General features: G+C 43.2%; 1 protein-coding gene across 3 annotated transcripts in view; it reads right to left on the bottom strand.

Annotated features, from left to right (window-relative positions):
* Nucleotides 1–2,564: 2,564 nt before the first annotated feature.
* The window catches only part of usp6nl (USP6 N-terminal like), a 54,616-nt gene continuing 45,071 nt past the window's right edge, over nucleotides 2,565–12,109 (bottom strand). For all 3 annotated transcript variants that reach the window (XM_031858880.1, XM_031858878.1, XM_031858879.1), the window contains exons 6-14: nucleotides 11,072–11,179; nucleotides 10,430–10,539; nucleotides 10,065–10,113; nucleotides 9,714–9,834; nucleotides 9,438–9,532; nucleotides 9,164–9,229; nucleotides 8,639–8,738; nucleotides 8,387–8,539; nucleotides 2,565–5,210 (exon numbers count right to left, since the gene is read on the bottom strand). In XM_031858880.1, coding sequence (XP_031714740.1) covers nucleotides 3,649–5,210; nucleotides 8,387–8,539; nucleotides 8,639–8,738; nucleotides 9,164–9,229; nucleotides 9,438–9,532; nucleotides 9,714–9,834; nucleotides 10,065–10,113; nucleotides 10,430–10,539; nucleotides 11,072–11,179 — 2,364 coding nt within the window. In that variant the 3' untranslated portion in view covers nucleotides 2,565–3,648. The remainder of the gene's footprint in view (nucleotides 5,211–8,386; nucleotides 8,540–8,638; nucleotides 8,739–9,163; nucleotides 9,230–9,437; nucleotides 9,533–9,713; nucleotides 9,835–10,064; nucleotides 10,114–10,429; nucleotides 10,540–11,071; nucleotides 11,180–12,109) is intronic.

The following is a 12,109-nucleotide window of genomic DNA, read 5'->3' as shown; positions in this document are numbered from 1 at the left end:
TGTGTGTGTGTGTGTGTGTGTGTGTGTGTGTGTGTGTGTGTGTGTGTGTGAGAAAAAAAAAAATACCCAGACACTTTGACTAGAAATATAACTGAAAATAAATAAAATGAGAAGACTTACAAACTTAAATTAATTAATATTATAATTATTATTAACAAAATATAATATTTTATATAATAATATTTATATTTTATAATATATATATATATATATATATATAATAGAATTAAAAAAATAATATATAATATAAAAAATTTAAACAAATAATAAATTAAATAAATAAAATTTAATAAAAATATCAGCATTTTAAAAAGTAATATTTTAAAATAAAATGATAAAATAAAAGAATAATTAAAAAAATAAAGAGATTTAAGTAAGATATTAAATAAAGATTGCATTGGATACTAATTAATTAGAAAATTAATATAGCTTAAAAAAAACAAATGAATAAATAAACATGAAAAAATAGAAAGCACAGTTACATCAGCAATACAAAATAGTAATAGATTTTAAAAAACAAGACAAAAGTAATATTGCCTGAATACACCACATCCTGTACCGTGGTGTAAAACTGACTCACTGGTTGTTTTTGTTAGAACGAGTCGGGTCAGCTGATCTTCTACGAGCGTCCTGACACCGATGGACCCAAACTGTCCTGTTACTCAATCAGTCCAACCAGCGACCCGCCGAGACTCCGGGTAAAACACCGAACAACCCGAGTGTGTTTCTTCTGCAGCCACACACTGCCGTTTATTAAGTGTGTGTGTGTGTGTGTGTGTGTGTGTGTGTGTGTGTGTGTGTGTGTAGACCATGCTGTCAGAAGCCCTCGGGGTTAGAGGTGAGGTGCGGAAGGAGCGGCGGCTGTTTCTGATCGGTCAGACCAGAGTTCACCTGGACGACGTGGAGGGACTTGGAAACTACATGGAGCTGGAGGTCAACACACACACACAGTTTTTAATGTGTATTATACATTCAGCACATTACATAAATCAAGTCATTTTTATTATACTGTTTTATCATAATTGTTACTTGCCAACTCGAAGTAATGAAAACTGGTTTTGTGTTGCGCAATTATGAGGAAATTCTGATTAAAGAAGTATTTCCTAATCATAAAATAGGGTTCTGATGAACCCATAATAACCATAAAATAGAAATAAACATAATGTTGGGAAATATTACACCTTTTTATGAGAATGTTCAGTAGAGAAGAGTGACCCTCCGACTCGTCCTGATTTAATCAGCCATCTCTTTTTGAGTGACGTTGTACGTGTTTGTTTGTTTAGGTGGTGATGCGTCCGGAGCAGACTGTTGAAGACGGACAGCAGGTCGGTCTGTCCGTCTGTGTAAACGTCAAAATTCTACCAACGTTACATTAACATTTAAAAGTACACGCGTGTTGGTAAACTTAACTTTTGTGTGTCTTTTTACCGGCACAAACAGTTTGATTTGATCTGTTTTGTTGAAGGTGGCCGAGGGTCTGATGGAGAAGCTGGGCGTCTCAAAGGAGAGTCTGGTGACGGGAGCGTACGTGGACCTGATACTGAAGGGACACAAAGACCACACACAAAACAAACGCACCCCTTGGCGAGCAGGACGATAATGACTAAACTCTTCAGTTTTGTCAAACAGTAGTTAGAATACTCTGTAGTAGTTTCACTGTGATTAGAATCTGATTCGTTAACTTTTGTATTTACTTCTTTGACTTCTTCTCTAAATAAAGGAAGTCAAACATCAGCTTTGTGAATGGATTCAAACAGCACAAAGTTAGTTCAACAAAAAGATCATTTAAATTGAATAGACTGTATCGTTTAGGGTGACACGCAGCAAAGGGCCCGGGGCCGGAATCGAACCGGCGACAATGACCAAAACCCACGAGGTGTGCGTGCTCGACTAGGTGAGCTGCTGTGGTGCTTACTTCTTTTCTTTTTGACATAAATGATAAACTGATGCAAATCAATTTTCTGTTGATTAAAATATATTATTTTTACCAAAAATAACGAAAAATCTGAGTACAGTTATTTACCAGAAGCTTTGTTTCAATTGCGTTCCAATCAACGAATTATTCTAGAGAGCTATTGAGAGCTTTCCTCTAATATTTATCTTCTCATTTATGCAAATAGTTTCCCCAAAAGACCGACAACGAACATCCTCCGTGTTCTCCAGAGTTTGCTCATCTAATTTACCCAATAACAACATTATGTCTTTAAGTTGGATTGACCCTGTGTATTGGATTGACCCTGATTGTAGCAGGACTAGCATCCTTTCAAGTAGCCTAAAGATACGCTATTTCTATAGAATTGCACTATGTAATTACTGTTCTTCTGGTATCTGAATGTGTAAATTATTACAGAATACAAACAAAATACAGATTTAATAGGATTAATATGCAGGTTTGAAGGTCTACAGGAATATTTACTAAACGTATCCAAGATTCTGCATGAATTGCATCTTAACTCGTCTAAAAACACATCTCTTCTTTTAAACATATACCCTCGTGTCCCCACTCGGGGGCAGAGTTTCATTGTAAGCGGCAGAAACACAAACCTCAAAGACGGAGCCACAGATTCGCTTTCCTCCACCTCATTTTATTAAGCAAAGTATCAGAGTATCAGGCCTGCAGTTAGTCGTTTAACAAAGATAACTTAGGGAATGTAATGAACAATACGGTTTGACAACTGCTTCAAAACCAGAGGATGCAGAACAATAATAATGAGGGAATGTGGTTAAATGTTGAACTGTAGTGTGTGTGTGTGTGTGTGTGTGTGTGTGTGTGTGTGCCAGATGACTCTGTATGCCAGTGTTGAGAATAATAAGACGTAATGAAGAAAAGCAAACTTATACTGAAACTAGTTCACATCCATCTCTGGCTGCGTGTGCTCAAGATGTAACTACAGTACAGCAATTTAAAAAAACAAACATGTTACCTATTACATAGTGGATCAGATGGCTTAAAGCCACCAAAAAAATATATATATATATTAATAGCCCTCACACATTAGCGCTCTCTGCCTTTAGTCTCTAATCAGGGTCGGAATTTAACCAAAAACTGGCCTGAAACGCATTTAAATATCCAACTTCACGCGTGTACGAGAGATGAATCAGTTAATCGGGAATAAACTCACCGAAACTGTAAAGATAAAAAAAATAAACCCTGCTTGTTCTACTGTGGCGGCGCTGCACAATGGAGATCAATACTCTATCATTGGACATAGTGTTACTGCTTCCTCTCTGAAAGATAACATTCACGAGCGTTTAGAGTGAACCGATCTCCAACGTAACATATACAAAAATAAAGATGGAAAATTAAATCGGACTTTTTTTCAGGAGAACGTTCCCTCGCTGCTGATAACAACTCAGCGTGTTTAACAACAAGAATCCACTGTACATATCAGACTCTAGAAGATATATACTGTCAGCGCTCGTTAATGATTTACATCCAAAAATAAAATAAAATCTTCAGTCAGTTTTTTTAAAGTGATCGGTAAAAACTTCGGAGGCTGGTGCGTCCTGCAGCGGGACAGTCAGAAGGTCAGTACTTCACACATAAAGAACACAAGCAGGCCCCTAACAAAGCTCATCTTTACCACAGTGTCAGTGACTACACCTCGGTTTATTTTACAGTGTCTCGCCGTTTCTCTTATCGTCCAATCACAGCAGCATGGACTCCTGCATGGCGAACGCCTCCTGTGCGTGCCTGTAGTGTGGTCCTCCAAACAGCTGGGGGAGCTGTTGCCTTACGACGGGCTGCTGCTGCTTCTGGAACTGAGTCCTGTAGTGGAGCAGGTCGTCCGGGTTCGGGGGGAAAGCGAACTCCTGAACGGGGGACATTTGGGCTCGCTGGAAGCTGGGCGAGCGTGGCACCCCGCCCGGGGATTGAAGGGGCAGAGTGTCCTCCGGTGCCCACGGGAGCCCGTCCACAGGCCGCCGAGGCCCACCTTCCGGTAGGTAGTGTGGAACCGCCTCGCTCCTCTGACGCCCCTCAAACCCGTAGTCCACCGGGGCGTAGGCCTGTGCGGTGGAGGTGAGTTGCTGCAGGTAGATAGGCGTGGAGTGCTCCGGGGGAGGCCTGGCGTTGCGGTTGGAGCTCGGCGGCGGCGGCTGGTATGTGGCGTAGGAGTTGTTCATGAGCGCCTTCTCTGGGGAGTGGTGGTTGTTTTGGCGCTGCGTGGTGGCGTACGCTCGCTCGCCGTACACCACGTTGGAGGGCGGGGTAAGCCGAGAGGGCGGAGCATAGAGTCTTTCCTCTCCTCTGTGGTCCAGGCTCACGCTGTAGGCGGGATGCAAGATGGGGACTTCGGTGGTGGTTCTGGCTGGGGAGTGCTGCTGGGGAGTGCTGTTGTACTGGCTCTGGCTGCCGGGGTAGCCCGCGTGGACTCCTCCTGGACTGTTGTGGGAAAACGCAGGAGGAAGAGGGTGTTGGACAATCCTGGGACCCGATGCCACAGAGACGACGCTCCCGGCCAGGCTGGGGCTTCCCTGATGGAGGGACGATACGCTGAAAGGCGTCTCACTGCGAGGGGTCCTCATTCTGGACGGAGGTCTGTCGAGCTCCAGGATCTCGAAGTTCTGCTCTGGCAGCCCCGGCACATTGTCGTACTGGGAGGCGTTGGAGCCGCGGTTGGAGTCGGGGATGAAGCCCTTGGGGCGCGGCCGGCGCTGGTGGGGCGGTGCGCCGTCTTCCGGACTGGAAGGAGCCGGCGACGCCCCTCTGCTCAGCTGGACCTCGCGGGCCGCCGCCTTCACCGCTTCCAGCTTGGTGTCGGAGGGTTTGAACCACCGGGGGGTGATTTCTCTGTGAGAGCTGGAGCCCGCATTGGTGTTATGGTTGGCGATGGCGTGGCTCTGAGGCTTCACCCGATCTCCTTTGGTGAGCTGTGGGGTGGGGGCTGAGGGTGGTGTTGCTCTCCTCTCAGGTGTGGTGGAGGCGGACTGCTTCCTCTGCTCATGGGGGATCTCCCCGGAGCCCCTGGAGCGCACATCCCTCTTGTCAACCCTGTGGTGGCGGATCGATTTCTCCAGCGAGTCCCGGCGCGACCGGCTGGGGGGCCGACTCTCCCGCTGGCGCTCTGGTACGGGGGTCCCCGAACTCGGTTCCCCGGGAGGCTCGGCTGGCTCGACATGGCTCAGACCGTTGGCCACGTGGTTCACCACCACGGCCAGCTCGGGAGGAAGCTGCCCCAGAGGCTTCTTGGGAAACTCTTCTTCTTTACCTGCAAAGATGAAAACAAGAGGGACACACATCAGAGAAAACCATCAGGGACCAGAAGTGAGCGGTGATGGTTTAGACACACTGTGTGGCGCTGATTCACATCAGATGAGGAGTCACGACAGGGACATGGATTCATGCAACACCACTGCCAGAGAGAGGTACAACAAAATAAAGGAGAACTTCACAGGCAAAGAGCAAAGGACAGAAAAAAAACATCAGAAATAATGTTTGATATCAATTCTGCGCCTGCTGGAGGGGCTCAATTAGGAAGTGACATTCAATCGACTGGTCTCTGAAATGAAGAGTTTGTCTCCATTTCATTAAGCTGTACTTAGCTGCAGCAGTAGAAAGGTCGTACAGAAATAGTTCTTGATTAATGAACCACGTTAAATGTACCGAGACTGATGAGAACAAGCGTTAAAGCCACATTTCTTCACTTAGACTACCCGGCCTGGACCAAGTGCACGTTAAAGACATTGATACTAATGCTTCACGTTAAAGAAGAAGTAAAGAGTACAGTCGACAGGAACATATACAGTGAGCAGACACAGTGACGGAGGGGGCTGTGAGGGTGATCAGAAGAGTCGAAAGATGATTGAGGAAGGAAACTTAAATGTCTGTCCGTGACGAGTTTATCCTCATTACAACCGGATCAGTTCATGTGGAAAAAGTTAAACAAAATTGTTAAAAAGTGTCGTTTCTCGCACCAAATTAATCCGGTTTCTTGTCCTCGTTCACCGGAGATTATCACGTCCACAAACCGGTAAGTAAACCTTCTCCGGTCCTCTACGTATTCTTTTAATATGTAACCGAGGCAGGATGATAGTTTACTTTTCTTCTGACTCTCGCAGATGTAATTCAGAAAGCTCATTAAGATTTTACATTTCATTTAAGATTTTTTAAGAGATATGCAGTCATGTTTTTTGGCAGAAAAGTCGGATAAACAACAAATTTTAGCCAGAATTCATGTTTGAAACCTGTCGCTACAACCTGAATATAAGAATCTGATGGTGAAATATTTATCGCTGAAGCAGAGTGTGTATTTTTCTTATTTAATTAAAATAATCATTTAAAATTCCCTTCATTTTAGACTGAAGGTGCATTCTGGTTCAGGTGAATGTCCTCTGAAGTATACGAGCATCGTTTGACAGGTTTTATTTAGTCCTCCATGTTTTTCTGACTTTATGACGAAGCTGTGTTGGCCTGCAGCAGGTATCGGTATATTTTTTTATTTCACACGGCTGTAAAGAGGAAGTTCTTTCAGTGTAAAAACAATGAAACCTGTCTAACCTCGCCTTAAGGAGTTCTACCACCACAGTATAAATGATGCTGTCGAGGCCTTTTCCTCGCTTATGAACAAAAGGAGGGAGGGAAATAAAACCGTAGTGATGTTATTGGATTTTAAGGGTCATAAAAGATAGTTATTGTTTTGTATGAGAGTACCTATCAGTATAAAAGATGAGAAACGGTTGGTTTGACAGTGTGCAGTACCTTTTATTTTGAAAGAACAGATTTATTGATACTAAATGTTAGCTATTAGTAGCCTTCAAACTCAGTTTTTGCAGAGGTTGGTGACAGAAAAGATCACAGATTCATCCAGCTGTTTGCACAGAGTACATTACACTGCGGTGGTTAACTCAAACTAAGCCGGGTGACGTTCAAAACCATCACAGTTCAGCTAATTCAGATACAACTAAATATCCCCCTCTGCACACCAGCGAGTGTGTTAGCAGATTTAAACAAAAGCCTCCAGTGTTGGAAAAGTGGCTCATTATCTTGTCAGCGGGCGGGAAAACGAACAGACAGCGACTGTAATAGACGTCGGCTCTGGAAGAAAGGAACGTTCTGGTTCCTTCTGTGTAGTATTTAAGTAAATCTTACAAAAGACAGGAAGTCCACACATAGGATGCTGAAAAAGATGAATAAATTAACCCGTCTTTACAAATATGAGTCTGCACTTTGATGTACTTCTACATAGTCGGTGTATTATACATGTAGTAGTTTGTAACAGCGGTGAATCCGAACTAACTCTGACCGAAGTCACACAGTAACAAACAAACGAACTGATGGAGGTAGTAGTAGAACAGCTTCAGTTCCTCGTCGGATGGCAAAGTAAAGCGTTGAAACTATTCTAAATATATACTCTTATAATAGTAATAACGGTTCTTTTAGGTGTATAAAATACGCCCACAGCAGTACATTGCTTCGCTCCCTACAACCACACTTTAAAGAGAAATAAGCTCCAGGTTTAAGAAGTAAATGTGCAGATCAGCTGTTGATTTTGGCCTAAAAGAATACTTTGATGAGCTATCAAACGTCCCAGTGTGGTGCAGTACCGTTAGTTGGCCACCAGACGGCACACAACGTCATCTCAAAGAGCTTTGGAATTAAAACACGGCAGTTAAAAGAAAAGAGAGTAGGAGAGCCAGCCACTGCAGGACTGAAGCAAAGCATCTGAACTTAGTAAAAAATATCAAGTGTGGGATAAAACACAGCTGGAGGACGGAGTTTGTGAAGGAATAACCCCCCCCCCCCCCGAGTGCTGCTGGACAGACAGGCGACAGACAGGACGGACGGACTGACTGAGGGACAGATGGGACAGAGACATGGAGAGGGTTAAGACCAGTCAGGATAGCCCACCGGTTACTGTTGTAGGAGGGAATGTGGCCCGCACTCACGGCCACACTCCTGTTGTTGTTGGCTAACATCGTTTGTGAAGAAGAAGGGAGAGAAGGAAGATTAATGAGGAGACAGAGCAAGATTAGAAACACACACTGTTCATGTAAACGCCTCAATACAGAAAGACGGCCGTTTGTTTCGCTGTCAAATAAACTCCCATGTTTTTGTCAAATATTTTAGAATTATTCCTTATTTTTTCTTTAATTAATAGACTAATTGCGGCGTTTATAAATTCCCAAAAAGTGGTAAAAAACACCAAAGGAGACGACTTTGAACAGCTAAAACCCCAAAAACTCAGTTTACAATCATATAATACTGAAAAATCTATGATGAGATATTTATTAGTTCTGCATAAAATATAAATAATACTTGAGATCAGATCTGTAGTAGAAGGTTGATCAGAACAAAGCAGTATGTTGGTTTTAAAGTCGTCTCTGTGGCTTTAACGGAGCTCTAAAGCGTCCTGGTCTCTCTGAGGACCTCGTGCTGGATCAGTACCTGGTGCGGGCAGCTCCAGCTTTGCCCTCCGGAGCTCCGTCATGGACGCCTGTAGCTGCTCCACCACAACGTCGTCCTCGAAGACGAAATCTTTGGCCAAAGTCACCTGCAGAAACTCCACCAGCTCCTCCATCAACAGCTTCATCAGGTGCTCTGTCCATCAAACACACACACACACACACATACGTCAGTAAGTGAGTGTTTGAGAGGCGGACAACAGCTGGTAGCTCTGTGCAGAATAAACAGTCTTACTCTTGTGCAGTTTGAGGATCGTGTAGGACATAGTGGGCAGCACTCGTTCCCCCTCCAAGATGTAGATGTCCCAGATCCTGAGGGTGAGAGTGAAGGGAGTCTGGAGGGAGACGGAACAAAAGGTCAGAAGATCTCACTGTCTATTGTCCACAAATCCCTTAAAAAGACCAAAACTAACACAGTGTTCGTCCATCTTTCAGTACTTTCTGACTTCCCTACCTGATGTAAATCCTAAACAAATGTTTAAAGTTATATTTAAGTTAAAAAGCCTTTAACAGCAGGACACTCATCTTTATAAAACGTACCAAACAGGCGTAAACTGTGTATTTGTTGTACACTTGTTAGCATCAATACAGAATATCACCACACTTAGATATAGAGTTGTTTTTCTTCCTGATTTCAGATGGACAAAATGCTTTTATTTTTTTATTCCAGCAAATGAATCCCTTAACATTAAACATGTGTGGCTTTGGGAAGATTACGCAAAGAAATGTTGCTTTAAAAATAAAATAAAAAAGTACTCACTCTGTCCAGGAAGCACTGGAAGAACCACTTCATGGTGTAGAGGCTGGTTAACACCTCCTGCTGGTCCTGCAGCAGCACAAACACACAGTCTATTCCGTGCATTGATGTACCTCCATTACAATCACATGACCACCCTTGAAGCTGTTAAGTATTGCTACTGAAGACACAGGAAGTGTTCCAACGTGGTCACATAATCCGCAGGTATCTGGATGGATGTCTGGTATTATGAGCAGTTGCTGCATTATTGATGTCTCCAGCAGTGTTTGTGTCTCACCAGGTGCTGCTTCAGTTTGGGCATCGTCTTCCTGAGGACGCGGTCGTGATGCTCCTGGAAACGCATCAGCTTCGGGAAGCCGGGGATAAAAAACCCTAAAAGGTGACCGCGAAAAATTTAAGTTTGCAGTCCGTCACAATATTTTCAAACGTCACGATGGCAGCAGCTGTGAGAGCTCCACAGTCCATGTTCTATTCAATGAAACACCTTCATGGTCAGAGTACGACTTGTGTCTCAACCTCAACCCAGCTGCCTAAGTGCGATTATGTGTTTTACCGTGCATGGCGTGCTTCTGTCCAGACAGCAGCTTGACCAGAGCCCAGAAGGCGTCCTCCTCGTTCATGTAGATCAGCAGCAGAGCTGTGATCTGACTCATGCCCTGGCAGTAGCCCACCTCCTGCAAACACACATCCATCAGTATAGAGACGAGTGGAGTTCTGACTGAGTTCTGCATTCAGTGGGAAACATTTGTTGTAATGACTTGTGTGTCCTTGTGGACTAATCTGTTACTTGTGAAAATGTATCCAAAACCTGAGGTGACATCTTGCAAATCCAGCAAAAAGAAAAAGGCACACAGACAGCTGCTGGGAGTAAAAGAACAGCAACGTGCGAGTGTGAATGACTCACCGTGTTGTAGATGGAGTAGGCTGTGAGGACGTGGAAGAGAGCCTGCTGCCTGAGAACACAAACACCAGGAACACACAGTTTAGAGCCGCGATCGACGTTCATTTCTTTTAACTTGGATATGCATCTTAAACTTCCAGTTAAATCACATGTATGGCCTGTAAAACCAATGGATGTTAAGTATGACTTTTTTCGACATGCTATACTATGTTTTTTTGATAAAATATACTGTACATTTTTGACGTTTTATTGACACATTATGCTGTCAATAACAATATTTTAACTTCAAATACTGGGCCAGATATTTTGTTAATTTTACAGGAGTAAAGGTTGCTGTTAATGCAGAAGTCTATTCCGCAGATACGTACTTGACATCGTAGCGATGCATGAACATGATGTGGTCCCTGTAGGTGCGGTTCACATCCAAGTCGATCTGACGGATGTCTGGGGAGAGTCCTCTGGCTCTGGCTTTTAGTTTCTGCAGACAACCAGCAAACACAGAAACAAGAACAACGGTCAGTGACAGAGGAGACATTTCTATTTAAACTGTCCTCAAACATCTTCTTGTCAGTGCATTTTTGAAATAAAAAAACATTTTCTTCGTCATATATTGGATAATTAATCTGTCAGTCGTGGCATTAAAAAGATTAAACAGATTGTTATCAATAGAAAAATTCTCTTTCACAGTTTATATTTCCCACTTTGTTTCCCGACTTTGCCCTCAGCTAATGATTATTACAATACCTCCACACAGCGATGTTATTGATCCTACCAGCTAAACTTTCTGATGAGATCCAAAGTTTGTCTCCGTTCTTGACAGTGTGCAGATTCACACAAACACAATTAAGCCTCCAAAGCAACATCTTGCCCAACTGAAGCTCAGCGAAATCAAATAAAGCTGAATCTGAATCTTTATGAGGCTTGTGCTGTAATGAAGGCTGATTTTATAAACCGTGTGGGAGAGCAGGACAGTAAAGGGTGTTTTTAGTGGTGAGATCCCGGCTCCGTACCTCGTAGAAGTCTTTCTTCTCCTCCTTCATTTTGGGAATATCGAGCAGCAGACACCACACCTCCCCTCGGAGCTGCAGGGGAATTCCCTTATAGACCCTCCTGACCAGCTGGGAGGAAACAAACAGCAGGAGGTCATTGTTAGAAAGGCCTTCAAAGAGGAGCGGCTTCGCTCACCTCAGGAAACACCCTCCACACTTAGACCAGGTTCTTATTCAGGTTCATAGTCCTAAACCTCAGGCAGCAATGTAATTAGATATCAGATGGTGGAGAGACAGTTACGATGAAAGACCTGACATAAAAATACTCCTCACATTTAATCTTTTTCTTATTAATAATTCGTCTTTGCAAAGAAGAAAAAGGTTTTTCTTATAAATCTCCCATAAAGAGTTTTCATGCCTTTATCTCTCTCCATATGTTTTAAAATAAAGACCTTTCTTTTTAAGCTGGCTTTAAAGTTGGAGTAATGTTACAGCCTTAGTTTTTAGGATTTAATCATTGTTTTGTATATTATCTTCTATCCCTGATTCTTATTTCATTTTGTCATTAAAGCAAATTAAAAAACAACTTTTCTGATGATCGATTCATTGTCATTTATTAAACAAAATATCTTCACAGCTTCCAGCTTCTTAAAGGTGAGAATTGTCTGATTTGCTCCGTTTTATGTCTTTAGACATAAATATCTTTGCGCATCACCTTTGACGCCATTTAACAAAAAGACTAAATAAAACATAACTCATCACATCAACATGATGCCAGGAACGTTGAAACAAGCAAAGTGGAGAAAGAAGTACAGTTTTATCTGCTGAAAGGTTGATGTTGCTGCAGACCACAGAGACTCTGAGCTGCAGGCACTTCCCAAAAAGATTATTCAAAGTAGAGAAAAACCCATCGAGCTGCCGTGAGCTCGTCAAAGACGTCAGAGATGCAAACAGCGCATGCACTCATCCCCGAGCAACAAGCAAGAGGGCTTCTGGAAGGTGAACCACGGCCATCTGGCTGGACGAGCTCCAGGAGAGGTTGTGGGCAGAGAGAGAGAG

Source organism: Anarrhichthys ocellatus, unplaced genomic scaffold (assembly GCF_004355925.1).
Source record: "Anarrhichthys ocellatus isolate YVR2014 unplaced genomic scaffold, GSC_Weel_1.0 scaffold21, whole genome shotgun sequence".
NCBI classification, from domain to species: Eukaryota; Metazoa; Chordata; class Actinopteri; order Perciformes; family Anarhichadidae; genus Anarrhichthys; species Anarrhichthys ocellatus.
This window is presented reverse-complemented; position numbering and strand designations above follow the sequence as displayed.